The following is a 27,207-nucleotide window of genomic DNA, read 5'->3' as shown; positions in this document are numbered from 1 at the left end:
TCTAGTCCTGTTAGAATTTTATAAGTTTCGATGAGATCCCCCCTCATTCTTCTAAACTTCAGCGACTACAAGCCCAATCGACCCAATCTCTCCTCATACGTCATTCCTGCCATCCCAGGTATCAGCCTGGTGAATCTTCGCTGCACTCCTTCCATGGCAAGGACATCCTTCCTCAGATAAGGCGACCAAAACTGCACACAATACTCAAGATGTGGTCTCACCAAGGCCCTGTACAACTGCAGCAAGACATCCTTGTTCCTGTACAGATCAGAGCATCGGACCTGTGAGGGGGCAGTGACCGGCGGCAGAGCTTAAAAGTGGCGGCAGTTGCGAGGTGAGGCCCGATCAGAGCATTGGACCTGTGAGGGGGCAGTGACCGGCGGCAGAGCTTAAAAGCGGCGGCAGTTGCGAGGTGAGGCCCGATCAGAGCATCGGACCTGTGAGGGGGCAGTGACCGGCGGCAGAGCTTAAAAGCGGTGGCAGTTGCAAGGTGAGGCCCGATCAGAGCATCGGACCTGTGAGGAGGCAGTGACCGGCGGCAGAGCTTATAAGCGGCGGCAGTTGCGAGGTGAGGCCCGATCAGAGCATCGGACCTGTGAGGGGGCAGTGACCGGCGGCAGAGCTTAAAAGCAGCGGCAGTTGCGAGGTGAGGCCCGATCAGAGCATCGGACCTGTGAGGGGGCAGTGACCGGCGGCAGAGCTTAAAAGCAGCGGCAGTTGCGAGGTGAGGCCCGATCAGAGCATCGGACCTGTGAGGGGGCAGTGACCGGCGGCAGAGCTTAAAAGCAGCGGCAGTTGCGAGGTGAGGCCCGATCAGAGCATCGGACCTGTGAGGGGGCAGTGACCGGCGGCAGAGCTTAAAAGCAGCGGCAGTTGCGAGGTGAGGCCCGATCAGAGCATCGGACCTGTGAGGGGGCAGTGACCGGCGGCAGAGCTTAAAAGCAGCGGCAGTTGCGAGGTGAGGCGTACCAATTCAACAGCAGAGGAGAGAGGTAAAAAGTAATCCAAGTGTGATGTCACCAGGAAGCGGGTAAGTGATTGGTTGGTGAGTATTTCTTTTATTACAAGCTTAAATTCTGCGGTTTATATTTTCTTGGGTCTCTGTGGTGTAGTGGGGACAGTTGGTAAATAAGCGCCCTAGAGTATATCTTTAACTGGTGGTATTGAATTAATTTAAATTAATTAAAGGAGTAAGTCATGCCAGGAGAGCCCAGCCCCGTGTTATGCTCCTCTTGCTCTATGTGGGAATTCAGGGACGCTGCCAATGTCCCTGATGACCACGTGTGCCAGAAATGCATCCAGCTGCAGCTACTAACGGGCCGTATTGAGGCACTGGAGCTGCGGATGGATGGGTTGTGGAGCATTCACGATGCTGAGAGGGTCGTGGATTACACGTTTGATGAGTTGGTCACGCCGCAGGGTAGGGCTGCACAGGCAGGAGGGAAATGGGTGACCACCAGGCGGAGCAGTAGAAGCAGGCAGGTAGTGCAGGAGACCCCTGTGGCCATCCCCCTTTCAAACAGGTATACCAATTTGGATACTGTTGAGGGGGATGACTCACCAGAGGAAGGCAGCAGCAGCCAACTTCCTGGCACCAGGGGTGTTGCTGCTGCTCAGGAAGGGAGGAAAAAGAGTGGGAGAGCAATAGTGGTAGGGGATTCTATCGTAAGGGGAACAGATAGATGGTTCTATGGCCGTAGACGTGACTCCAGGATGGTTTGTTGCCTCCCTGGTGCCAGGGTCAAGGATGTCACTGAACGGCTGCAGGGCATTCTGAAGGGGAAGGGTGAACAGGCAGAAGTTGTGGTTCACATTGGGACCAACGACATAGGTAGGAAGAGGGATGAGGTCCTGCAACAAGAATTTAGGGAGCTAGGTAGCAGATTAAAGAACAGGACCTCAAAGGTTGTAATCTCTGGATTACTCCCGGTGCCACGTGCTAGTGAGTATAGGAATAGGAGGATAGAGCAGATGAATGCGTGGCTAAAGAGTTGGTGCAGGAGGGAGGGCTTTAGTTTCCTGGATCACTGGGCCTGCTTCTGGGAAAGGTGGGACTTGTACAAGTCGGACGGGTTGCACCTGAACCAGAGCGGGATAAATATCCTTGCGGGGAGGTTTGCTAGCACTGTTCGGGGGGGTTTAAACTAAAATGGCAGGGGGTTGGGAACCTGAGCAGGGAGACAGAGGAAAGGAAAACAGGGATAAAAGCAAAAGATAGGAAGGAGAAAAACAAAAGTGGCAGTCAGAGAAATCAACGGTTTAAATCAAACGTGGCCACAGTAAATAATAATTCTAATAGGTCTAAGAGCGTTAAAAAACAAGCCTGAAGGCTTTGTGTCTTAATGCGAGGAGCATTTGTAATAAGGTGGATGAATTGGCTGCACAAATAGAGGTAAACGAATACGATTTGGTTGGGATTACAGAAACGTGGCTCAAGGATGGCCAAGACTGGGAACTCAACATCCAGGGGTATTCGATATTCAGGAAAGACAGGCAAAAGGGAAAGGGAGGTTGGGTAGCATTACTGGTTAAAGAAGGGATTAATACAATTGTAATGAAGGATATTAGCTCTGATGATGTGGAATCTGTATGGGTAGAATTGAGAAATACTAAGGGGAAAAAAACATTAGTGGGAGTGGTATATAGACCTCCAAACAGTAAGGTGGAGGTTGGGGATGGCATTAAAAGGGAAATTAAAGAAGCGTGCAATAAGGGCACAGCAGTCATCATGGGTGACTTTAACCTACATATAGATTGGGTCAACCAAATTAGTAACAATACTGTGGAGGAGGAATTCCTGGAGTGTTTACGGGATGGTTTCCTGGACCAATATGTCGAGGAACCAACCAGAGATCAGGCCATCTTAGACTGGGTATTATGCAACGAGAAAGGATTAATTAGCAATCTTGTTGTACGAGGCCCCTTGGGTCAGAGCGATCGTAATATGATCGAATTCTTCATTAAGATGGAGAATGAAGTAGTTGACTCAGAGACAAGGGTCCTCAATTTAAATAAAGGAAACTACGATGGTCTGAGGAGCGAGTTGGGTAGGATTGAGTGGGGAATGGCGCTCAAAGGGTTGACGGTGGATAGGCAATGGCAAACATTCGAAGACTGAATGGATGAGCTACAGAATTTGTTCATCCCAGTTTGGCGTAAAAATAAAACAAAAAAGGTGACTCAACCGTGGCTAACAAGGGAAATTAGGAATAGCATAAGATCCAAGGAGCGGACATATAAATTGGCTAGAAAAAGCAATAATCCTGAGGATTGGGAGCAGTTTAGGAGTCAACAAAGGAGGACAAAGGGGTTAATTAAGAAAGGGAAAATGGAATATGAGAGTAAGCTAGCAGGAAACATAAAAACTGACTGTAAAAGCTTTTATAGATATGTGAAGAGAAAAAGATTAGTGAAGTCAAGCGTAGGTCCCTTACAGTCAGAATCAGGGGAATTTATAATGGGGAAACAAGGAAATGGCAGACCAACTAAATGCATACTTTGGTTCTGTCTTCACAAAGGAGGACACAAATAACCTCCCAGAGATGCCGGGGAACATAGGGTCTGATGAAAGCGAGGAACTGAAAGAAATCAGTATTTCTAGGAAAATGGTGTTAGGAAAATTGATGGGACTGAAGGCCGATAAATCCCCAGGGCCTGATGGTCTACATCCCAGGGTACTTAAGGAAGTGGCCCTAGAGATAGTAGATGCATTACTGATCATCTTCCAGAACTTGATCGACTCTGGAACAGTACCCATGGATTGGAGGGTAGCTAATGTTACCACACTATTCAAAAAAGGTGGCAGAGAAAAAGCGGGGAATTATAGACCGGTAAGCCTGACATCGGTAGTGGGGAAAATGCTAGAATCTATATAAAAGATGTAATAGCAGAGCACTTGGAAAGCAGTGACAGGATCAGACAAAGTCAACATGGATTTACAAAAGGTAAATCATGTTTGACTAATCTACTGGAATTTTTTGAGGGTGTAACTGGTAAAATAGATAAGGGAGAACCAGTGGATGTGGTGTATTTGGACTTTCAGAAGGCTTTCGATAAGGTCCCACACAAGAGATTAGCATGCAAAATTAAGGCACATGGGATTGGGGGCAAGGTATTGACTTGGATAGAGAATTGGTTGGCGGACAGAAAGCAAAGAGTTGGAATAAACGGGCCATTTCCGAGTGGCAGGCAGTGACTAGTGGGGTACCGCAAGGATCGGTCCTAGGACCCCAGCTGTTCACAATATATATTAATGATCTGGACGAGGGAATTGGATGCAATATCTCCAAATTTGCAGACAACACAAAGCTGGGCGGGAGGGTAAGCTGCGAGGAGGATGTCGGGAAACTCCAGTACGATTTGGACAGGTTGGGTGATTGGGCAGAAACATGGCAAATGCACTATAATGTGGATAAATGTGAGGTTATCCACTTTGGTGGCAAAAACAGGAAGGCAGATTATTATTTGAATGGCAATAGATTGGGAGAAGGGGAAGTGCAAAGAGACCTGGGTGTCCTTGTGCACCAGTCGCTGAAGGTAAGCATGCAGGTGCAGCAGGCGGTTAAGAAGGCAAATGGTATGTTGGTCTTCGTAGCAAGAGGGTTCGAGTACAGGAACAAGGATGTCTTGCTACAGTTGTACAGGGCCTTGGTGAGACCGCACCTTGAGTATTGTGTGCAGTTTTGGTCACCATACCTGAGGAAGGACGTTCTTGCCATGGAGGGAGTGCAGCGAAGATTCACCAGGCTGACACCTGGGATGGCAGGAATGACGTATGAGGAGAGATTGTGTCGATTGGGCTTATACTCACTGGAGTTTAGAAGATTGAGAGGGGATCTCATCGAAACCTATAAAATTCTGTCAGGTCTGGACAGACTAGATGCAGGAAGGATGTTTCTGATGGCCGGGGAGTCCAGAACCAGGGGTCATAGTCTAAGGATAAGGGGTAAGCCATTTAGGACTGAAATGAGGAGGAATTTCTTCACCCAGAGAGTGGTGAACCTGTGGAATTCTCTGCCACAGAGGGCGGTGGAGGCCAGTTCATTAAATATATTCAAGAAAGAGTTGGATATGTTTCTTGAGGCTGAAGGGATCAAGGGATATGGGGAAAAGGAGGGACAGGGTACTGAATTTGGATGATCAGCCATGATCACATTGAATGGCGGAGCAGGCTCGAAGTGCCGAATGGCCTACTCCTGCTCCTATCTTCTATGTTTCTATGTTTCTATGTACTCAAACCCTCTCGCTATGAAGGCCAACATACCATTTGCCTTCTTAACCGCCTGCTGCACCTGCAAACTTACTTTCAGCGACTGATGCACAAGGACGCCCAGGTCTCGTTGCACTTCCCCTTCCCCCAATCTATTGCCATTCAGATAATAATCTGCGTTCCTGTTTTTGACACCAAAGTGGATAACCTTACATTTATCCACATTATTTTGCATCTGCCATGCTTCTGCCCAATCACCCAACCTGACCAAATCATACTGGCGTTTCTCGGTATCCTCCTCACAGCACACACGCCCACCCAGCTTTGTGTCATCTGCAAACTTGGAGATATTACATCTAGTTCCCTCGTCCAGATCATTAATATATATTGTGAATAGCTGGGGTCCAAGGACCGATCCCTGCAGTACCCCACTAGTCACTGCCTGCCACTCGGAAAAAGAGCCGTTTATTCCAACTCTTTGCTTTCTGTCTGCCAACCAGTTCTCTATCCAAGTCAATACTTTGCCCCCAATCCCATGTGCCTTAATTTTACACGCTAATCTCTTATGCGGGACCTTATCAAACGCCTTTTGAAAATCCAAATATACCACATCCACTGGTTCTCCCATATCTATTTTACCAGTTACATCCTCAAAAAATTCCAGTAGATTAGTCAAGCACGATTTACCTTTTGTAAATCCATGTTGGCTTTGTCCGATCCGGTCACTTTTTTCCAAGTACTCTGCTATTACATCCTTTATAATGGACTCTAGCATTTTCCCCACTGCCGATGTCCCCGTTTTCTCCCTACCACCCTTTTTGAACAGTGGGGTAACATTAGCTACCCGCCAATCCATGGGTACTGTTCCAGAGTCTATCGAATTTTGGAAGATGACCAGCAATGCATCTACTATTTCTAGGGCCACTTCCTTAAGTACCCTAGGATGTAGATTATCAGGCCCTGGGGATTTCTCGGCCCTCAATCCCATCAATTTCCCTAACACCATTTCCCTATAAATACTGATTTCTATCAGTTCCTCCCTTTCATTAGACCCTATGTTCCCGATATCTTTGGGAGGTTATTTGTGTCTTCCTTTGTGAAGACAGAACCAAAGTATGTATTTAATTGGTTTGCCATTTCTTTGTTCCCCATTATAAATTCCCCTGATTCTAACTGCAAGGGACCTACGTTTGCCCCTTTATGTTAGAGAACAACACAAGGTGCCAGCATAAGAGTGGTAGCACTCTCGAGTCAGAAGGTCATGGGTTCAAGTCCCACTCCAGAGACTTGTGCACAAAATCTAGGCTGACACTCCAGTGCAGTACTGAGGGAGTGCTGTACTGTCGGAAGTGTCGTTTCTCAGGTAAAAGATCCCATGGCACTATTTAAAGTAGAACAGAGGAATTCACCTGGTGACCTGACCAATATTTATCCCTCCACCATCATCACTAAATCAGATGACCTGGTAATTATCTCATTGTTGTTTGTGGGACCTTGTTGTGCGCAAATTGGCGGCTGAGTTTTTTTATGTTACAAGTCAATACACTTCAAATTGGCTGTAAAGCGCTTTGGGATGTCCTGAGGTCATGAAAGGTGCTATATAAATTCAGGTTCTTTCTTTCTTTAATGGTTTAGGATGGAGCAAAGATCAACAATGTATCCAATGTTGTGGTGTGTGGGGTATCTGAAATTCTAATGCCTCCACTTCATCACTTTTTCTTATTATAAAATGCCAAATCTGCAAATGGTTTGCCTCCCATCAATCTTTTCTCTAATCACAATAGAAGGTTACAGAGGTAGAAAAATGTCAAATGGAACTGAATATCAAGTGATTGATGTGATAGCACCCGTTTTTTGTTAGCACCCAAGACAAATTTCTACCCCACTGACCCAAATATAACCGTCGTTGCAAATAATTGTTGAATAAGATTGGCTTCAAAGTAGTGGAATGGATGTGAAGCCTTAACAGGTTCCTGCTTAGGCTCCAGCAATGGTTATTTGCCCAACCCAGACCCAATTACCACCAATAAAAAGAACTCCTATAATTTTCCATTTTGATATCCAGTAATGCAATCAGTTGGTTGATGTCAAGCAGCAACATTTTGATATTGTCCGTCGGCTGATCTTTGAGTTGTGTTCTGTTTTCACTCGACTTGCTGCTGGCTGAGCCCTTTGTTTGCCTAGTACCTGGAGCATCCTTGATCGTCTCTCCAATGTCACTTCTTGTATGAGCTAGGGCTGAGAAAATTGAGCTTCAACAGCAGGGAAGCTTCAGGGGAGATTTAACAAAACAAAAACACAGATGAGTGAGCGAAGTTAAACACTGCACTCAAATGCTGACACTGAATTATTAATTTCTAAGCAACAAACCTACTTGTTTTTAATGTCGGTTTTGCTGGGATATTTCAGACTGTCACTATATTTGAAGCTAACAGTCTATTCGTTTTTTTAAAATCCTCCCATTTGGCAAAACCTCTAATTGATGCGCTAAGCTTTGCACCACGATTTTTCAATACTTGCTGGTGCAAATCACATTGATACACACTAAAGATTACATGCAGCCATGTTTGTGAATGCCAGGGTTGGCTCCAAACCTTCCCACAATGCACAATATCAGTGACTAGTGACTGAGGGGTGTGACTCATAGATGCTATTGAAAAGTTGCTATTATTGTCTGTGATATGCTAATTAAGCCAGCTTTCCAATATTGTTACAGAGTACTGAAACGCTGAATATGTTTTTTCTTTCAGTAATATTGCCGTTGTACCTCCTACTCCCCCACCTGCAGGATATCTATTGGTAATGTAAGGCCACATTGGCAGATTTATTATTGATCAACTAGAAACCCATGTTAGACAAAACCATTCCTCCTTACTCTGTCCCGTTCCATTTTCTTTCCTTCTTCCTATCTATTCCCCTCTTGATCTGACTGACCTAAATCTGGCAGCGTGAGACCCATAAACTCAAATCATTTGTACCCATAGACAATGTGCTTTGTGTCCATTGATCTCTGTTCATCCAGGGATTATTTACATTCACCCAGCAAGCTTCCAACTCTTTCCCTTGGTCCTTGTGTCATATATGAGACACTTCATGGTCCTTCGCTGTTTGCATGGTAGAGTTGAACACTATCCTCTTGTCTCACTGCGCCCTGCCATTGATTTCAATACTAACACCTTGCTCTTCTATCACATAATAAAGTGCTCCTAAATGCTTTGCATATGAGACAATAGACAGAAAAGGTTTCAATGAGATTTTTAGAAGTGCGGAGGGAGGTAGCAAGGTGAGGAGGTTCAGGGAGGCAATTCTAAGAGGAGGGCTCCAGATGATCTTGATTGTGCTGGGGGATGTTGGGGAAAAAAAGGGAAAAGTTGCAAAGAGATATGGATCCAGACTGGAACAAGGGAGAGGCTGGGTGTTGGAGGAGTTCGTGGCTGAGGCAGATAATCTTGATCTTTTAGATGAATAGGTCTGTTAGCTCCTTGCACTTAGCATGGAGGTGAGGATGGATGGTGTGGGATCGGAAGTTGGAGATGGCAGTCAGCCATTGATAAGAAAAACTTTGATTTGTACTTTTAATTTATTTTTGCCTTGTGGAGTTCACAGAGGAAAGGGTTGGATCCCAAACTAAATCAAAAGTACTTGCCCATCCCTATAATTATGAGGAATGGATGCATACATCAGTAACTCTTCTCTTTGATCACTGTAGCAAGTTACAGACTCAAATATAACTGACTTTGCAAGTAACTGCTGGGTAAGACTGACTTCAAAGTAATGCAATGGATAAGTTCACTGTGAAGCCAAAACAGAAACCTGCTTTGGTTCCATCAATGGTCATTTGCCCAACCCAGGCCCAAATACAGCCAATACTCAGAAGAAAAAGTCCTATCATTTTCTATTTTGTTAACCAGTAATCCGACTGTGGTGTGCATTCATTTTTTAAATAGCTGAGTTGTTTAATAAGTTGAATGATTTACTAATGGAAGCCTTCTGATTGTTCTGTTTTTAGTTTTATGTAAATCTGCCCTCAGGAATGTACAATGCTCATCCCAGCATATTCCGTGCCACAGGGCTCACTATACAGAAAATATTGGCATTCCTCTCCCTCTCCCCTCAGTTCATGCTGGAACATTTCTTCTACTCCCAGTTGAGGCTGGTATTCTACCCCCTCCCCCAGTTCATTCTGGTATTCTACCCGCTCCCCCAGTTCATTCTGGTATTCTACCCCCTCCCCCAGTTTATGCTGGTATTCTACCCTCTCCCCCAGTTCATTCTGGTATTCTACCCTCTCCCCCAGTTTATGCTGGTATTCTACCCCCTCCCCCAGTTAATTCTGGTATTCTACCCCTCCCCCAGTTCATTCTGGTATTCTACCCCCTCCCCCAGTTCATGCTGGTATTCTACCCCCTCCCCCAGTTCATGCTGGTATTCTACCCCCTCCCCCAGTTCATTCTGGTATTCTACCCCTCCCCCAGTTCATGCTGGTATTCTACCCCCTCCCCCAGTTCATGCTGGTATTCTACCCCCTCCCCCAGTTCATGCTGGTATTCTACCCCCTCCCCCAGTTCATGCTGGTATTCTACCCCCTCCCCCAGTTCATTCTGGTATTCTACCCCCTCCCCCAGTTCATTCTGGTATTCTACCCCTCCCCCAGTTCATGCTGGTATTCTACCTCCTCCCCCAGTTCATGCTGGTATTCTACCCCCTCCCCCAGTTCATTCTGGTATTCTACCCTCTCCCCCAGTTTATTCTGGTATTCTACCCCTCCCCCAGTTCATGCTGGTATTCTACCCCCTCCCCCAGTTCATGCTGGTATTCTACCCCCTCCCCCAGTTCATTCTGGTATTCTACCCTCTCCCCCAGTTTATGCTGGTATTCTACCCCCTCCCCCAGTTCATTCTGGTATTCTACCTCCTCCCCCAGTTCATTCTGGTATTCTACCCCCTCCCCCAGTTCACGCTGGTATTCTACCCCCTCCCCCAGTTCATTCTGGTATTCTACCCCTCCCCCAGTTCACGCTGGTATTCTAACCCCTCCCCCAGTTCATTCTGGCATTCTACCTCCTCCCCCAGTTCATTCTGGTATTCTACCTCCTCCCCCAGTTCATTCTGGTATTCTACCCCCTCCCCCAGTTCATTCTGGTATTCTACCCCCTCCCCCAGTTCATTCTGGTATTCTACCCCCTCTGGAGTCAGTGCAGAAAAGAGCCACAAGGCTGGTGCCTAGCCTCAGAAGACTGAGTTAAGAAAAAAGAAAGAAGGCTTGGGCTTGTGGTAAACCACTGTATTGTATATTGCCACCTCTGGGTGGCGCTGTGTATGGAGGCATGCCTCAGCTGACTCCACCCACCACTGTGTGGGTTTCGTTCAGACTTGTTCAGTCACTCACGAAGAAGCATGGTCTCTTCTTAGCTAATAAAAGCCTTATTCATCTCTTCTTTCGACTCATCATCTCTTCTTCGACTCATCACCTTTTATGAAGTAATTGATAAGCGTATCAATTTTATTAGCTAAAAGTTAAATGGCGACACCTGAGGAGCAACAACAGCAACGGATACAGCAGACATTGCTGAGAGCCCTCAGACCACCACGCCTGGACCTCGACCCTCAAGATGTGGGTGCATCAGCCAAGTTTGAACACTGGCTGAGCTGCTTTGAATCCTTCCTCGCAATCTCACAGGTTACAGAGGAGGATCACAAACTGAAAATTTTGACCGCCCAGGTGAGCCATCAAGTATATATGCTAATCCGGGACTCTAATACGTACGTGGCGGCCCTCGAGCTACTAAAAGGGCAATATACGCGCCCAGTGAACACAATTTACGCCCGACACCTCTTGGGATCCCGCAGGCAGCAACCGGGAGAATCGGTAGGGGCATTTGCACGGGCGCTACTGGCACTCTGCAGAGACTGCGATTGTAAAGCGGTAACGGCTGTGGAGCACGCGCAGGGACTCGCCTGTGATGCCTTCGTCAGGGGCCTCCAGTCAGACCACACCCGGCAGAGACTGCTAGAAAGCAAGGAACCCGACCTGAAGACGGCCATTGCCCTTGCGCTCTCGTTAGAGGAGGCCCACCGAAACCTCGAGGCATACCCCCGTAACGGCGCCGAGACATGGCAATCGAAACCGTGGGACACGGGACCGCCGCCCCCGGCACCAACCGCTGCAGCGACCCAACCGAGACAGCAGCCTCCGGTAAGAACTGCTTCGATGCCCAGTAACCAGGCCCAAAAATGCTATTTCTGTGGCCAGTTAAAACATCCCAGAGCGCACTGCCCAGCTAAGACAGCTACCTGCTCGGGCTGCGGGAAGAAAGGCCATTATGCTAACGCCTGCAAGGGGAAGCCAGCCAGCAGCGCAGCGTGCGGGCCGTGGGAGCAGCCATCTTATCCGCCATTTTGTGTACCCCCGGCCGCATGGCATCCGCCGCCATCGTATCCAACGCACTCAACCGCCATTTCGTCACCGGAACCGACCACCGTCTCGGCGGATGACTATAGTGACTCACTAAGCCACATACTGGCCTCCGTGACGCTGGATCAAGGCCACCCTCACCATCTATCCAGCTCCATGATGGATATCGCGGTAAACGGCCGCGCCACCAGTTGCCTGATCGACAGCGGGAGCACAGAGAGTTTCGTCCACCCCGACACGGTACGTAGCCACTCCCTCACGATTCTGCCAACGCACCATCGCATTTCTATGGCGTCCAAGTCCCAGTCAATGGACATCAGCGGCTACTGTGTGGTGACCCTGTCAGTAGGGGGCACTGAATATCAAAAATTTAAACTGCTAGTCCTGCCCCGTCTTTGCGCTGCCGTCCTGCTAGGGTTGGATTTTCAGTGCCACCTTAAGAGTGTCACACCAGCATACGGTGGACCCCTCCCCCCACTCACAGTCTGCAACCAACAACTTTTAAATCGCCCGCTGCAAACCACCTGCAGCCTTTCCACATTAAAAGTCCCCCCCCCTCCCCTGTTCGCTAACCTCACCCGCGACTGTAAACCCATCGCTACCAAAAGCAGGCGGTACAGTGCCGGGGACAGAGCTTTTATCAGCTCTGAGGTGGAGCGGCTCTTGAAGGAGGGCATTATCGAAGGTAGCACTAGCCCCTGGCGAGCCCAGGTTGTAGTCGTTAAAACCACTGCAAAACGCCGCATGGTAATCGACTACAGCCAAACCATAAACCGGTACACCCAGCTGGACGCGTACCCCCTCCCTCGCATATCTGATATGGTCAATCAGATTGCGCAATACAAAGTATTCTCCACCATCGACCTTAAGTCAGCGTACCACCAGCTGCCCATCCGCCATGAGGACCGCCAGTATACTGCCTTCGAGGCAAACGGCCGCCTCTACCACTTCCTTAGGGTCCCCTTCGGCGTCACCAACGGGGTTTCGGTCTTCCAAAGGGAGATGGACCGAATGGTTGACCAGAACGCGCTGCGGGCAACCTTCCCCTATTTGGATAACGTCACCATCTGCGGCCACGACCAGCAGGACCACGACGTTAATCTAGCAAATTTCCTCTGTACGGCCCAACGGCTGAACCTAACGTACAATAAGGAAAAATGTATGTTTCACACCAAGCGCCTGGCCATCCTCGGCTGCGTGGTGGAGAACGGAGTCATCGGGCCCGACCCCGACAGAATGCGCCCCCTAATGGAGCTACCCCTTCCCCACTGCCAAAAAGCACTGAAGAGATGCCTGGGGTTTTTCTCCTACTACGCCCAGTGGGTGCCCCTCTATGCAGACAAAGCCAGGCCCCTCATCAAAGCCACCTCCTTCCCCCTGACACCAGAGGCGTGTGCAGCCTTCACTCTTATCAAGAACGATATCGCGAAGGCCGCAATGCACGCGGTGGATGAGTCCATCCCCTTCCAAGTGGAGAGCGATGCCTCCGACTTCGCCCTAGCCGCGACCCTTAACCAGGCGGGCAGACCCGTGGCCTTTTTCTCAAGGACCCTCCAGGGCCCCGAGACGAGACACTCCTCCGTCGAAAAGGAGGCCCAGGCTATTGTAGAAGCGGTGCGTCACTGGAGGCATTACCTGGCCGGGAAACGATTTACCCTGCTCACTGACCAGCGTTCAGTAGCTTTTATGTTTAATAATAAGCAGAGGGGTAAAATCAAGAACGACAAGATCTTGAGGTGGAGAATCGAACTCTCCACCTACAATTATGATATCTTGTATCGGCCAGGGAAACTCAATGAGCCCCCAGATGCCCTATCACGTGGTACATGCGCCAACGCGCAGAGTGATAGGCTGCAGTCCCTCCACAATGACCTCTGCCACCCGGGGGTCACCAGGTTTTTCCATTTTATCAAATCCCGTAACCTGCCCTACTCCATCGAGGAGGTCAGGACCATGACCAAGAGCTGCCAAATCTGCGCCGAGTGCAAACCGCACTTCTATAGGCCGGACAGAGCAAGCCTGATCAAGGCCACCCGCCCCTTCGAACGCCTGAGCGTCGATTTTAAAGGGCCCCTCCCCTCCGCTGACCGCAATGTGTACTTCCTCAACATAGTTGATGAGTACTCCCGTTTCCCCTTTGCCATCCCTTGCCCAGACATGACCAGTACCACGGTCATCAAGTGTCTGAATGACATCTTCGCTCTGTTCGGGTTCCCCAGCTATATACATAGCGACAGGGGCTCATCGTTCATGAGCGACGAACTTCGGCAGTACCTGCTAACAAGAGGTATCGCCACGAGCAGGACCACCAGTTACAACCCCCGGGGGAACGGCCAGGTGGAAAGGGAGAACGCGACGGTTTGGAAGGCAGTCCTCTTAGCACTAAAATCTAAGGGCCTTCCGACCTCCCGCTGGCAGGAGGTCCTCCCTGCAGCGCTTCACTCCATTCGGTCACTGCTTTGTACTGCCACTAATGCGACCCCTCATGAGAAAATGTTCGTTTTCCCCCGGAAGTCTACATCGGGAACCTCGCTACCGGCATGGTTGACTTCTCCTGGGCCCGTCCTACTGCGGAGGCACGTGAGGACGCATAAAACGGACCCCCTGGTCGAGCGGGTGCACCTCCTACACGCCAACCCCCAGTATGCCTGGGTGACATACCCAGACGGGCGGGAGGACACGGTCTCCATACGAGATCTCGCACCCTCGGGTACCCCTGAATTACCACCGTTATCCCCCTTACCACCGTTATCCCCCTTACCACTGTTATCCCCCACCACCCCTCCCAACCCAACCCCTGCAGACGGCATGCCAAAGCCCCAGGAATCTTCGCCAACCACCCAGACACCAGACCCGACGTCGGATGCTGCAACACCACCGCCGCCACCACGACGATCAGGACGTCAGACAAGGCCTCCTGATAGACTTAACTTGTAGTACCCTTCACCCCGCCGGACTTCACATTAAACAAGGGGTGAATGTGGTAAACCACTGTATTGTATATTGCCACCTCTAGGTGGCGCTGTGTATGGAGGCATGCCTCAGCTGACTCCACCCACCACTGTGTGGGTTTCGTTCAGACTTGTTCAGTCACTCACGAAGAAGCATGGTCTCTTCTTAGCTAATAAAAGCCTTATTCATCTCTTCTTTCGACTCATCATCTCTTCTTCGACTCATCACCTTTTATGAAGTAATTGATAAGCGTATCAGGGCTATTGAGCGTTGAAAGAAGATGGACTTTGTAGAGATGTATAAGATAGTAAATGATATGGAACAGGCAGATCTAGGCTGTTAACAGGTTCTACATCACCTGTAAATCTGGGAGAAGTGTTGCTTCTGAAATTCTGAGCAGATTGTCCAGTCCAGAGAGGAGGAGGGAGCTTTTCAAAATCCAATCAAATTCTGTGAGATTGTTTTCTTTCAAAGATAGGCTCCCCTGTTAATCAACTGCTGGGGTGAAGGTCTAAGGAGAAATCAGACTGAAGGTAATTCTGAGGCAGAAGAGTGCCAAAAATGGAATGCCAGTCGACACCTCATCCATTGCTAATTACACTATTAGACACAATCCGCAATCTGTTATGTAAAGTGTTACACTTAGCACTTTATGCTCTGAGACTTCCCTTCAAAGAACCCTAACCCTTAAACCTTAACCCTTTGTAAACTGTAGTACCATACATTTGTTAAATATGGTAGACAACTTCGAGAGGACTTTCACTTGCCCCCGCCCCCAACCCCTCTTTCCAGGCAGAGGGGTACAGCCAAGTGTCTGACACATGGGAAAGCCCATCGCCATAAAATCCATACAGGTAGGATGTCTGCCTAATCGGGAGTGCACACTCTCTCTCTGCGGGGACGTTTAAGTCTAGAAAGCTAAGGCACAGGTTGTTACACCCAAGGTTCCGCAAGTTCCAACTGTGTATAAGAGTACTGCTGGACTGCTGCAATTAACCAGAACAGCACATATAAGCTTCCTGTTGTTTGTCCAGCTAGGACCACCCTACTCTTTAGGGCAATGGTTTGCATGGTTATCTGGAACTCCCAGTGAGAAGTCTATCCCTCCAGGTTCCCTTAATGAGTCAAGCTGCCTGGCCAATCATTAATAGTGCTCTGCAGTACTGTGAACCTGCTTAGTTAAGATATTGGTGCACCGAATCTGCCACAGAGAGAGTGACTCAGTTCCAAACTGCCATTGCCAGGCTTGGAGTCACCATTACTCTAAGCAAGCCCTTGTTTACTCCAATACCTTCTCCCCACACCGAGGGAGTGTAGTTGGTCATTACACAACTGACAGGCTTGGAGCCCTCGCGAGGCAAATAACAGGTGTCAGGAGCGCCTCACAAGTGTGGTGAGTGGCACAACTCACCATGAAACAAATGGACAAGTGTAATGCCACCACCCCCCTTCAGCATAGACATGTACCATAGAATGGTGGTCCCACCATTTGGTGGTCTAGAGCTTGAACAGCAATCTTGCCTCTCTGTAACCCACTCGAGATAGGCACTGAACCCTGGATATATGGTGTGTGTTCTCAAAACCAGTTCCAGGTGATGCCTTTATTTTAAATTATGAAGTCCCCTGAACTCCAGCCTCTCTTTATCTTCTGGGACTGATGCCTCAGAAAATTTCCACTGCTAACCCTTAACTGTCATTATATCCTTCTAAATTTTTATGCTATCTGGTGAATTCTGTCTTTTTTTGTTTCATTTACCCTTGTGCCTTAATATTTGCCTAATTATTGCTATAACCTGTTGCATCCTGTGTGCTTCTTTTAATTGAAAAATTATTTTAAAAAGTTGGTGAAAGTAAACACTAGAGCCTAGAAATTGGAGGTGTTAGCGCTGGCTGTTAAAGCCCATTCAGCAAAAAAATGGTGGCCGCCTCACTTCCGCCCCACTTCCAGTGGGTCCCTCGGCAGCTGCCATTTTCAGCTGGGTGGCAGTGCTGCCGATGTCCGTGCTCGCTAGGGATATGTAGATTGTGATGTCAGTGAGTGTGCAGCGCTCACCTGATGCCCGATCTACCATTTTGGAGTTCATCGCTCAACTTAGCGGCCTGTGTTAATTACAACCAGCTGACCAAGCGTCCACAAGCAGGAAGGAGCCCCCAGCAGCGTTATTTAAAGGGATCATTGTTGTGCGACAATGCCCATCGCATTCTGAAGGTCAATGCCCGCTATCCTGATGCCTTCATCCTGCGCCAGTCCGGTGTGCCAGCAATTATCCACTCTGCACTTGGCTGATGACTCCCCTCCGTAACCCCAACACTCCTGCCCAGCACTCATATAATGAGAACCATGGTGCCACGAGGAACATCATCGAGCAGACCATCGGGCTGGTGAAGCAACAGTTCCGTTGCCTTGTCCGCTCGGGAGGAGCCCTCCAGCGGGTGTCCATTTTGTGGTGGTCTGCCGCATGCTCCACAAATTGGCCATCATGAGGGTGCAGCCCTTGCCAGCAGGGATTGTGGGACCACCTCAGGAGGAAGAGAAGAGGAGGAGAAAGAGGAGGAAGAGAGGAGGCAGGCAGCAAATCTGCCTTCCGCACGGGTTGTCCCTGAACGCCTCATCAGACTCTGATTCAAGTGAATGAAACCCCAGATCCCCATTGGTCACCACATCCCCACCAACCACATCCCCATCATACCATCCCTCAGTCACGGAATATCACAGTGTCCTCCTGGACACAAAGCTGAAATGAGAGCCACCACTAAACAAACATCCAAACAAAATTAATACATTTATAACTATATAACTATTCAATTTAAATTATTTATCAACAAATACCCTTGTTCAATCCCTTAGTGCCTGTCATTCGTGTGCCCATTCCTACCCTGCTGCTTCTACAAAGTGCTCCCCCAGTGGCAGCATCCATGGCTGGTGCAAGGCTGCTGAGTTTTTGTGGGGGAGACTTCAGATGGCCTTGCAGGACAACCTCGACTGGCTGTTTACCTAGAAGGCCCGGCTGTAGACTGTGCCACCTCAGCACAGGCGGCAGCAGTCTGGGCTGGCTGGCTGACAGGTAAGGGCAAGGGCACTGGTGGAGTGGCAGTGGTGGGAATAGGAATGCTGCTTACCTGAAAGGGGACATCCAGTTCCTGCTCCACAGACACACTGCCACTCCCCCGGGGCGGTGCCTCAGCATTCCTAGCAATCTATTGGAGGACAGATTGCTGGGCTGCTGTGACACCCTGCAAGCCCCCTTTAACACTTGTAAACCCAGCCACGATGGCAGCAGTCTGATCTTGAGTGGCAGCAAGCTGAGACTGCAGGAGAGCAGTCTGCGCTTCCACTGCAGCAGTGAGACGTTGGGTTGCTTCCGCCTGTGCTGCAATGGAGGTTGCGACATCGCCTGTCACACCCAGCAGCATTGCTTGGTCCACAAGGTTGTCCATCATTTCCAGCCTGTAAATCATGGACTCCAAGCTCTGCGCAAAGCCCCGCCCAATGTTGGAGCCAAACTCCTCCAAGCTCCTTGACACTGACAAGAGGCTTTCTGGCAGGCTTGCCATTGCACCTAGCAATTCAGTATGCACGCCCATTAGCCTTCTTCTGAAAGCCGCCCCATCGAGGTCCTCATCTGAGTCCTGTGCAGCAAAGCTCATGCGCGAACTCACCCTCCGGGGAGCTGGTCCCCGAGCTATCCTTTCCCATTGGCCTGGCTGCGGCCCACTCATGCCCGGTGCCTCACCATGTGCAGATCCCGCATCTTTACTACCCTCTACATTCCGCGCAGTGCCAGTTTCTGAGCTGGTGTCTGCAGGTGTCGGATGCAGTGACGGTGTGCCGCCTTCTTCATCTCCACTCTCCTCCAATACTTCGGGGACAGGCGAAGCCCAAAGACACAAGAGTTGGCTTATGGTGAGGGGAGGAGGGGGGAAGCAAGATATCCATGCATTCAGCATCAGCAGCTTGTAAGTGAGAAGAGATTGTGGGATGAGGGGGAAGTAGGATGTGAGAAGAAGGATTAGGAATGAGCTTACTGTTATTGTCCCCAAGGGGTTCAACTTCGCCCATTGCCATGGACTTGGTGACTTCCCTTCCAATGATGTCGAGCACCGTCTCCTCCAGTTGGCTTAGGGTCTGTAAAGTAGACTGCTAGCAGCGATTGTGAGCTGCCTTGGCCTGCAAGAGAAAGGAAAGTGTGTCAGTGAGTGTGGTGCAATGTGTTTGGGTGATGTGCCTGCCATTGTTGAATAGCTGTCAGCGTGTGCAAGGTGTGAAATGTGGGTGTGAGTTTTGCAGTAGTGGTAAGGTTGTGAGGGTGAAATGAAGCCATGATTGTGAGGTCCGAGTGGTGATGGCCCGAGTAGTGACCAACATAACAAATCAGATTATCTGGTCATTATCACATTGCTGTTTGTGGGAGCTTGCTGTGCGCAAATTGTCTTTCTTTTTCTTTTATAGGTAGGGATTTTTGGTAGGTGAGTGATGGTGGTGTGGTGCATTGAGCAGTGTGTGAGGCTTGTGGTGCAGATGGTGGGATATGGCATTTGCTGAAGCCTTCACTCACCTTGACCTGCTGTGTGAGGTCATTAAACCTCTTGCGGCACTGGATTCATGTCCTTGGTGCGACACTGTTGGCCATGACGCACCCAGCTATCTCTTGCCACAGCCTTCTCGATGTATGGGCTGATGACTTCTTGTGACCCTGTGGGAACAGGACAGCCAGCTTCCACTCTACTGCCAGTACCAATGCCTCCAGAGCCGCATCGGAGAATCTTCTGGCTCGTTCTCTTTGCTGGTGCTCCGCTATGTGTTCCAACTGCAACTGCAATTCCAATTCCAACTCCAACTCCAATGACAATGAGGTGCTGCTGCATCAAAGCACCTCCCCTTTAAGTAGTGGAGAAAGACTAGGCCAAACATTATTGGCATTAGACTGCACCCGATATTGGCTCACCTGTTGAGTGGTAAACCAATCAGCAGCACATTTAGCACTGAGATCAGCGCTACAACCATGTAAATGAGCAGGCAGCTCGCATTTTGCGTGCTGCCTGGACCACTTTGGACGGGCACAGCCAAAGAGCGCTGGGCCATGACACCGCCCGTTTTCGGGCCATATCCAATTTCTAGGCCTAGACTTTCAACATTTACAATCTCTCCAGGATGGCACAGAATTACAGGTCAAAGGATTAATGAGCTTCAGGTTCGAAGAGTACCATGGATAATTGTACATGTTGAAAGATAAATTTCATCTATTTATGTTGCTCTGTTTGATTTTAAAAAATCACTGCTAAACTGAGTGGACTGTTTCAGGACTGCACAACTGATCAAAGGTGATTTGATGATTCCTAGGAGGGCAGGCAATCGAAAGGATTCACTAGATCTATGGAGAATTTGTTCTGGTCTCTCACTGGCCACATCAAACGTAAGTCAACTATGCTCCATCTCTCCATTTTTGGTGTCTTGTTTGAACTCCCTTCTTACAAGGGGTTAAATATTTGGCTCTTTGTAGCACTTTGATTTGAGGTCATCCGGTGAGATTTAGTGGTCTTTCTCCAAGACACAAATTCTGATGTTCCCTTGTAACCGAGAAACATGACTCCATCTTGAAATGGCCAACATTCAAAGCACAATTCTAAGCAAATTGTGGCAAGTTAGCAGAATTTAAAAAAACCCTGCAAATGCTGGAAATCTGAAATAAAAACGTAAGATGCTCTAAGACCTCCTTCTTAGGCTCAGTGTCAATTTTTGTCTCATAACGTTCCTGTGAAGCGCCTTGGGACGTTTTACGATGTTAAAGGCGCTATATAAATACACCTGTTGTTGTGAATGCACAGCAGGCCTACCAGTACCTGTAAAGAAGAAAGCCAGGTTAAAGCAGGTGTGTTTTTTTGCCTTGTGGGGGCCCAGGGCAAAGGATCGGTTTGGGGCCCCTCCCTTAAACAAGACAAACTTCTCACTGATCCGCTTGGGGCCATTGATTGGTCCAGGGCCCTGTGCGATTGCACGGTCCTAACACCATCCCTGGGTTAATGTTTTGGTTGTAGGCTGTAGGGGAGATGTTTAATAGATGGAGAATCCTGGGCTGGGGAAATACAATTTCTTGATGTGCATCGAGACCACCAAAGTGTAAAATCTCCCCTTTTGTGTCAGAGCAAAGTCGTTCTAATGTTTTTTGTGTAAAGCTGTACTTAAGACACTGGTCAGTGAATTCTGTGTAGATTTGTTGGAAGAAAACAATTTGTTTTCATGTTGATTATATCCACGATACTGTGTAGCACACATCTAGTGCTGCCTGGATGTGCTGACATGCTTATTTCCAGACATAGAGTGAAATTTGGATTTGGAAGATTCAGTTGCAGAAACCAATTTTTTAAAAGTTTGAATTTAAAACATTTCCATAATGGCTTCACAAAAAAATAATTCAACCCAAAAGATCTCTATCTAGTCACATTTTAAAGCTATAATTCTAAAGGATTTTGGCACCATACGGCACATCGTAAAAGTTGCCGCACGTCTGGTGAACTGCATCTCTCCGAGCACGTGGTAGATTATATATTTGAGTACTGGAAGCTAAAGTGGAAGAGCAATTTCAGTAAAACACTGCTACCTCCGAAGGAAGACAAAAAAAATTGCTTGGGTCAGCAGAAGGAGGACCGAGTCCATTCCAGAATGAAGATGTTCATGCATCTACGCCAAGACTTAGAAAGGGTGAGGAACCTTTGCTACATGGTGAGCAGAAGAGAGAAACTGAAGTTGTCGCAGAGTAAAGTGCAAGAACAACTTTTCAACTTGTGTATTCAACTGATGAATCAGCATTATCTGTTGCTCTCCATTTTAATGAGACAAACTACAACTAACTTTACAATATCTGAAGCAGGGTAGGCAGCTCGAAACCCAAAATGACTTGGGATTTCCAGGCCCCATTTTTACCCAGCCCGCCAGCACAAACAAGACAGGCGAGTGGTTCAAATACCGGTCGGGGGATTTGCGACGCGCTCCAAACGCGCTCGCACCCCCGCCCGCTGCCATTATAACTGCTGGGATTCCGGCAGCATGGAGGCCACTCTCCACAGACACGGCTCGAGGACATCACCGGTGGCGTGCCGCAATTTTAACTTAAAATGGCGGGAGATGTGCACAGCGCCAAAGCTGCCAGTGCGTGTTTGCGTGGGTTTCCTCCGGGTGCTCTGGTTTCCTCCCACAGTCCAAAGATGTGCGGGTTAGGTTGATTGGCTATGATAAATTGACCCTTAGTGTTAGGGGGATTAAATACGTGGGGTTACGGGGATAGGGTGGGATATGTGTTGGTGTAGGGGTTACGGGGATCGGGTGGGATATGTGTCGGTGCAGGCTCGATGGGCCGAAATGGCCTCTATCTGCACTGTGGGGTTTCTGTGATTCTGTGTGATTCTGTGAAACCTGGTGCAGGCCAAGGTAAGTTAATTTTTTTTATTTTTGGAAGGATTCCTTGGGGTTTTCAGAAGAGCAGAAGTGCTCTCAGAGCCCCACAAAGAATCATTGGGCCTCTCTTGCCACAATCTCGCCTTTCCCGCCCCTGTCCGGCATCGGCTCTGCAACACCACCCCCCCCCCACCCCTAATCCCATGCTGAGGACTGTTCCCTTGGCTTCCCAGCAGCATCCATTTCTCACCCTAATCCACTCCTGCTTGCTGGCCTTGACATCATTAAATTTTAAACTGAGGCCAGGACCTTAAAAAAGCCCAGGCCTCACGCCAATGAGTCCGTGCCCACACCACCCCTCCATCCCGCCAACTCACAGAGAACACAGCCCAGGTTAAAATCGGTTCTTCTAGTCATGAAGAAATGTGTATTTGGTACATTTTCAAGTACTTTATGAGGGTTCTCTGTTCCACTAATAAATCTAGCTCTGTGTTCTCGTCTGAAGTAAATTAGTATTGAAAAAGTTGCCGAACAAAATGCTTTTTGTGCTAAAGTATTCTAACTTGTCTTTAACATTTGGATCTCTCTAGAAATCTCCAAGTCCCATGAAGATGTGATGAAGGACGGCAAATTTCTCACAGCCAATTATGGGACAGAAGACCATGAGCTGAAAAAAGAGAGGAGAAGTCAGTCGGACACAGCCATAGCCAACACGAGCAAGGTATGGTCTGCACAATACTTTTAGGAAAGTTAGCGTGATGATTTACGGAGCATTTCCACTACAAGTTTAGTCCAAAGGTCGTGGGTTTAAGTCCCACTCCAGAGACTTGAGCACAAAAATCTAGGCTGACATTCCAGTGCAAAAGAAAGAAAGAAAGACTTGCATTTCTATAGCGCCTTTCATGACCACCGGATGTCTCAAGTGCTTTACAGCCAATGAAGTACTTTTGAAGTGGAGTCACTGTTGTAATGTGGGAAACGTGGTAGCCAATTTGCACACAGCAGTGCTGAGGGAATGCCGCACTGTCGGAGGTCCCGTCTTTCGGATGAGACGTTAAACCGAGGCCTCTCGGGTGGACGTAAAAGATCCCATGGCACTATTTCAAAGAAGAGCAGGTGAGTTATCACCGGTGTCCTGGCCAATATTTATCCCTCAATCAACATCACTAAAACAGATTATCTGGTCATTATCACATTGCTGTTTGTGGGAGCTTGCTGTGCGTAAATTGGCTGCTGCGTTTCCTACATTACAACAGTGACTCCACTTCAAAAGTACTTCATTGGCTGTAAAGCACTTTGGGATGTCCTGTGGTCGTGAAAGGCGCTATATAAATGCAAGTCTTTCTTTCTTTACTTCCTGGTGTAAATCTGGAGGTAAGGCCTGAAGTGAAACCCCCTCCAGGGAGAGTCTCACGACAGTTCGCTCCAGAGTCAAGTCAGATCCTAACAGGATGCCTATAGGAACATACGAGAATGGACAGGGAAAGACTAGCTGGTCCAACGAGCCTGTCCCGTATAACTTCAGCATGCCATCACCCCCATCACTTCACAAAGCCAAGCGATCTCCTGCAAGAGGCAGGAAAACAGAGAAGAAAACCTGAGGCCAATTTAGGAAAAAAAACTCTGCGAAATTCCTCTCCAACCCCTAAAGGCGATCAAGCAAAACTCTAGGAGACCATGTAGATGGGACGACACAGCCTCAAATGATCCACCAAGCCTCTGCAGGTAGATTGTTTGCCACTTGCAGGAACTCCTCAAGCTCCCTATACAATGCAAATGTTGAATTTGTGAGGCTCTGCCAGTTTTCTGGGGCTGTAACACTATAGCTCAGTTACTGGGACCCGTGCTCACCGCCCGTGAGGGTCCCCACCAATACCGGAGCCCCACGGAATGAACCCTTCTAATTGTACCAGGCCCGCGAAGCACATAAGGGACAGTTTTTCAAATCTCTGATCCTGACAGGGAGCCTCATCCGTCGCTGCTCGCGATTTCCCTCCAGTAACTTTACGCCCACAGTGTCCCAATATTGCGGGGGAGGGGCGGTGAGCTGGGATTTGGACATTCGGCCCTGTTCTGGAGGGTGGGATAGCACTGTTTTCTAGAAGTAACTGGCATCTGGAGTCTAGTACAGGTGATGGGATGAGAGGTGGTGGCAGCGAGTTTACCAGGTAGTGGTTTAAACAAAAGGTCAGTTTGTGTGGTAAAGTACATAAATAATGTTTGAGCAGGTTTGGAATGAAGTGGAGTCTGAATTACAGCTTTAAACTCTTGGCCAGATATCTGCTATCCCCTTTCCTGTACCGAACAGGGATAATTTTACAAAATTGCATTGGGAATTTAGGCTGCAGGCCCCATGATTTTACTTCTAGCAAACTCTGCTGTCCCTATCCTAACTTGCACTAAGTCCCACTCACCCATCACTCCTGTGCTCATTGACCTAAGTCGGCTCTCAGTCCCCCAGCATCCTCTAATTTAAAATTCTCATTACGTGTTTAAATCCCTCCTTGACCTCACCCCTCCCCATCGTTGTAACCTCCTCCAACCCCACAAACCTCTCTCAAACCTCCCCGTTCCTCCAATTCTGGCCTCTTGTACGTCCTCCCTCCCTTCACACCACTATTGGCAGCCATGCCTTCAGCCGCTTAGGTCTCATTCTCTGGAATTACCTCTCGAAGTTCCTCTATCTCCCTCACCTCCTTAAAAAGTCTCCTTAAAACCCATCTCTTTGACCAAACTTTTGTTCACCCTTCCTAATATCATCAACAACAATAACTTGTATTTATACAGCACCTTTAATGAAGTAAAACATCCCAAGGCGCTTCACTGAAGCGTTATCAAACAAAATTTGACACCGAGCCACATAAGGAGATATCAGGACAGGTGACCAAAAGCTTAGTCAAAGAGGTAGGTTTTAAAGAGCGTCTTAAAGGAGGAAAGAGAGGTAGAGAGGCGGAGGGTTCAGAGAGGAAATTCCAGAGCTTAGGGCCTAGGCAGCTGAAGGCACAGCCACCGATGGTGGGGCAATTAAAATTGGGGATGCTCAAGAGGCCAGAATTGGCGAAGCGCAGAGATCTTGGGGGGTTGTGGGGCTGGAGGAGATTACAGAGATAGGGAGGGGCGGGACCATGGAGGGATTTGAAAACAAGGATGGGAATTTTAAAATTGAGGCTTTGCTTAATCGGGAACTGTTGTGTATGTACCTTTAAGAGAATAACTGGTCTCAGACTGCAGTACTGGCAGTGACCACCCCTGTATAAAAGGCGCTAGTGAGCCTCTGTGTTTTCAGTTTCACTATTGACTTCCACCAGTAAAGACTTGTTTTGTTCAACTCCCGCTGTCCGTGTCTCAATCATTCACGGACATAATACTGGCAACGAGCAGATGCGAACCTACCTACAGTCTGCACCACCTCCTGGGATCCATTCCTACAGTGAAGTGAGCAGAGGTCGAGGCCAGAAAGAAAAGAAAGTAAGAGGCAGTAGAAACAGGCGTCGACCGTGGGCATCCGCCCCTGTGTTAGCAGAGTTGAAGATTGCTGGAGAAGCTGTCGGAAGCGGGGCCTGGTTCCTGTCGACGGTGCTTCAGCTAATCGGGCTGGTGGCAGGTAGTGCACTGATCCTTCCTGGGCTGCGACGGTCGCGAACTCGAGCGGGTGGTTTGCAACGGGGCCGAGCAGCGTTGTCGGGAAGAAGAGAGAGAGAGGGTGGAGCACACAGGGCGCGGCCGGTGCTACGAAGCCCGGCTGCGTATAGACCCGAGAAGAGGGAGGCAAGAATCCCACAGGGTTGTTCCACGACGGGAAAATAATTTAAAAAAAGAAATATTAAACGCACAAGAAACCGCGAGGAGCTGCAGGTTGCAACGGGAACTGCGGAAAGCAGCGCTAGCAACAGCGGGGAAGAAGGCAAAGCGCGGGAGGCGCCATCTTAATCAGCGGGGAAGAAGGCAAAGCGCAGGAGGCGCCATTTTGTTAAATCGGGGAAGAAGGCAAAGCGCGGAGGCACCATTTTAGATTTGCAAGATGCCGAAGACTGGCTGTATCACTGCTTTTGATAATACAATAGAGGACTGGACCACGTATGTGGAAAGAGTCGAGGTATATTTCGAGGCAAACGAAATAGCTGAGGAGAAAAAGGCATCGATATTGCTAAACTTAATGGGCGCTAGAACGTACGGCCTATTGCGGGACCTGATTACTCCAGCCAAACCGAAGGCGAAGAGTTTTAACGAAATTGTTGCTGTCCTACAGGAACACCTAAACCCTGCACCGCTGTTGATAGCAGAAAGATTTAAATTCCACAGGAGAACTCAGCATAAAGATGAGAGCAATGCTGAGTACCTTACGGAACTACGCAAGCTATCAAAACACTGCCAGTTCAGAGAAGGACTGGCAGATACCCTACGGGACAAATTTGTCTGTGGACTCCTGAGTGAAGGAACACAGAAGAAGTTACTATCAGAGAAAGAGCTGACGCTAGATAAGGCTTTCAGCGTGGCAGTATCGTATGAAGCAGCAGCCAGGGGAGCTGCAGAAATTCAACAAAAGCCGCAGGAATACGGCACCCACGAAATGACACGGGGATTTGCAAAATGTTATTGCTGCGGCAGAACTAACCATGACCAGAAGGACTGCTGGTCCAAAGACAAAATATGCAGGCAATGCGGAAAAATGGGACACATTGCACGAGTTTGCAGGTCTGGGAAGAAGACCAGCGACAACAAAAAGGCTACTAAGGGACCGTACAAGAAAGTACAAAAGATGACGGACAGTAGTTCCGAAGACCAGATGAGCGATAGTGAATCCGGGAACAGGAGACTAAGCTGTCTCAAACTTCACAACGTAATCGCAAAAGAGGATCACCGAACCATTTGGGTCACCCTCACGATAGCAGGGTCCCAAGTTAAAATGGAATTGGATACAGGATCAGCGCTAACCGTCATGAATCGACGAGACTACGAGCGGCTATTCTCACTCATACCCTTGAGAGAGACATCCATCGTCTTGACGACGTATACGGGGCAAAAAGTATACCCCAGAGGAAAAATAAGGGTGCCTGTCGAATACAACGGCAAGAAAATACAGAAATTGTATCTCTACATACTGCCAAATGGTGGACCACCGTTATTGGGACGTGAATGGATCAGGAAGATAAACTTAGATTGGCACTCCATTCATGCAATGACGGTGGACAATAAAAAAGATGAAGACGTCACTCCTGGACGATTGTCAACAATCTTA

General features: G+C 48.5%; 1 protein-coding gene across 1 annotated transcript in view; it reads left to right on the top strand.

The window, feature by feature from the left end:
- sytl3 (synaptotagmin-like 3) overlaps positions 1 to 27,207 on the top strand; it is a 189,476-nt gene that overhangs the window by 102,481 nt on the left and 59,788 nt on the right. The window contains exons 6-8 of the mRNA XM_085981537.1: positions 7,960 to 8,008; positions 19,917 to 19,989; positions 22,559 to 22,689. Coding sequence (XP_085837663.1) covers positions 7,960 to 8,008; positions 19,917 to 19,989; positions 22,559 to 22,689 — 253 coding nt within the window. The remainder of the gene's footprint in view (positions 1 to 7,959; positions 8,009 to 19,916; positions 19,990 to 22,558; positions 22,690 to 27,207) is intronic.

The sequence above is a fragment of the Somniosus microcephalus genome, chromosome 3 (genome assembly GCF_052327205.1).
Source record: "Somniosus microcephalus isolate GS21.2 chromosome 3, FLI_Smic_1.0, whole genome shotgun sequence".
Lineage (NCBI taxonomy): Eukaryota > Metazoa > Chordata > Chondrichthyes > Squaliformes > Somniosidae > Somniosus > Somniosus microcephalus.
Note: the sequence above shows the minus strand (reverse complement) of the source record. Positions and strands in the feature narration are given on the sequence as shown.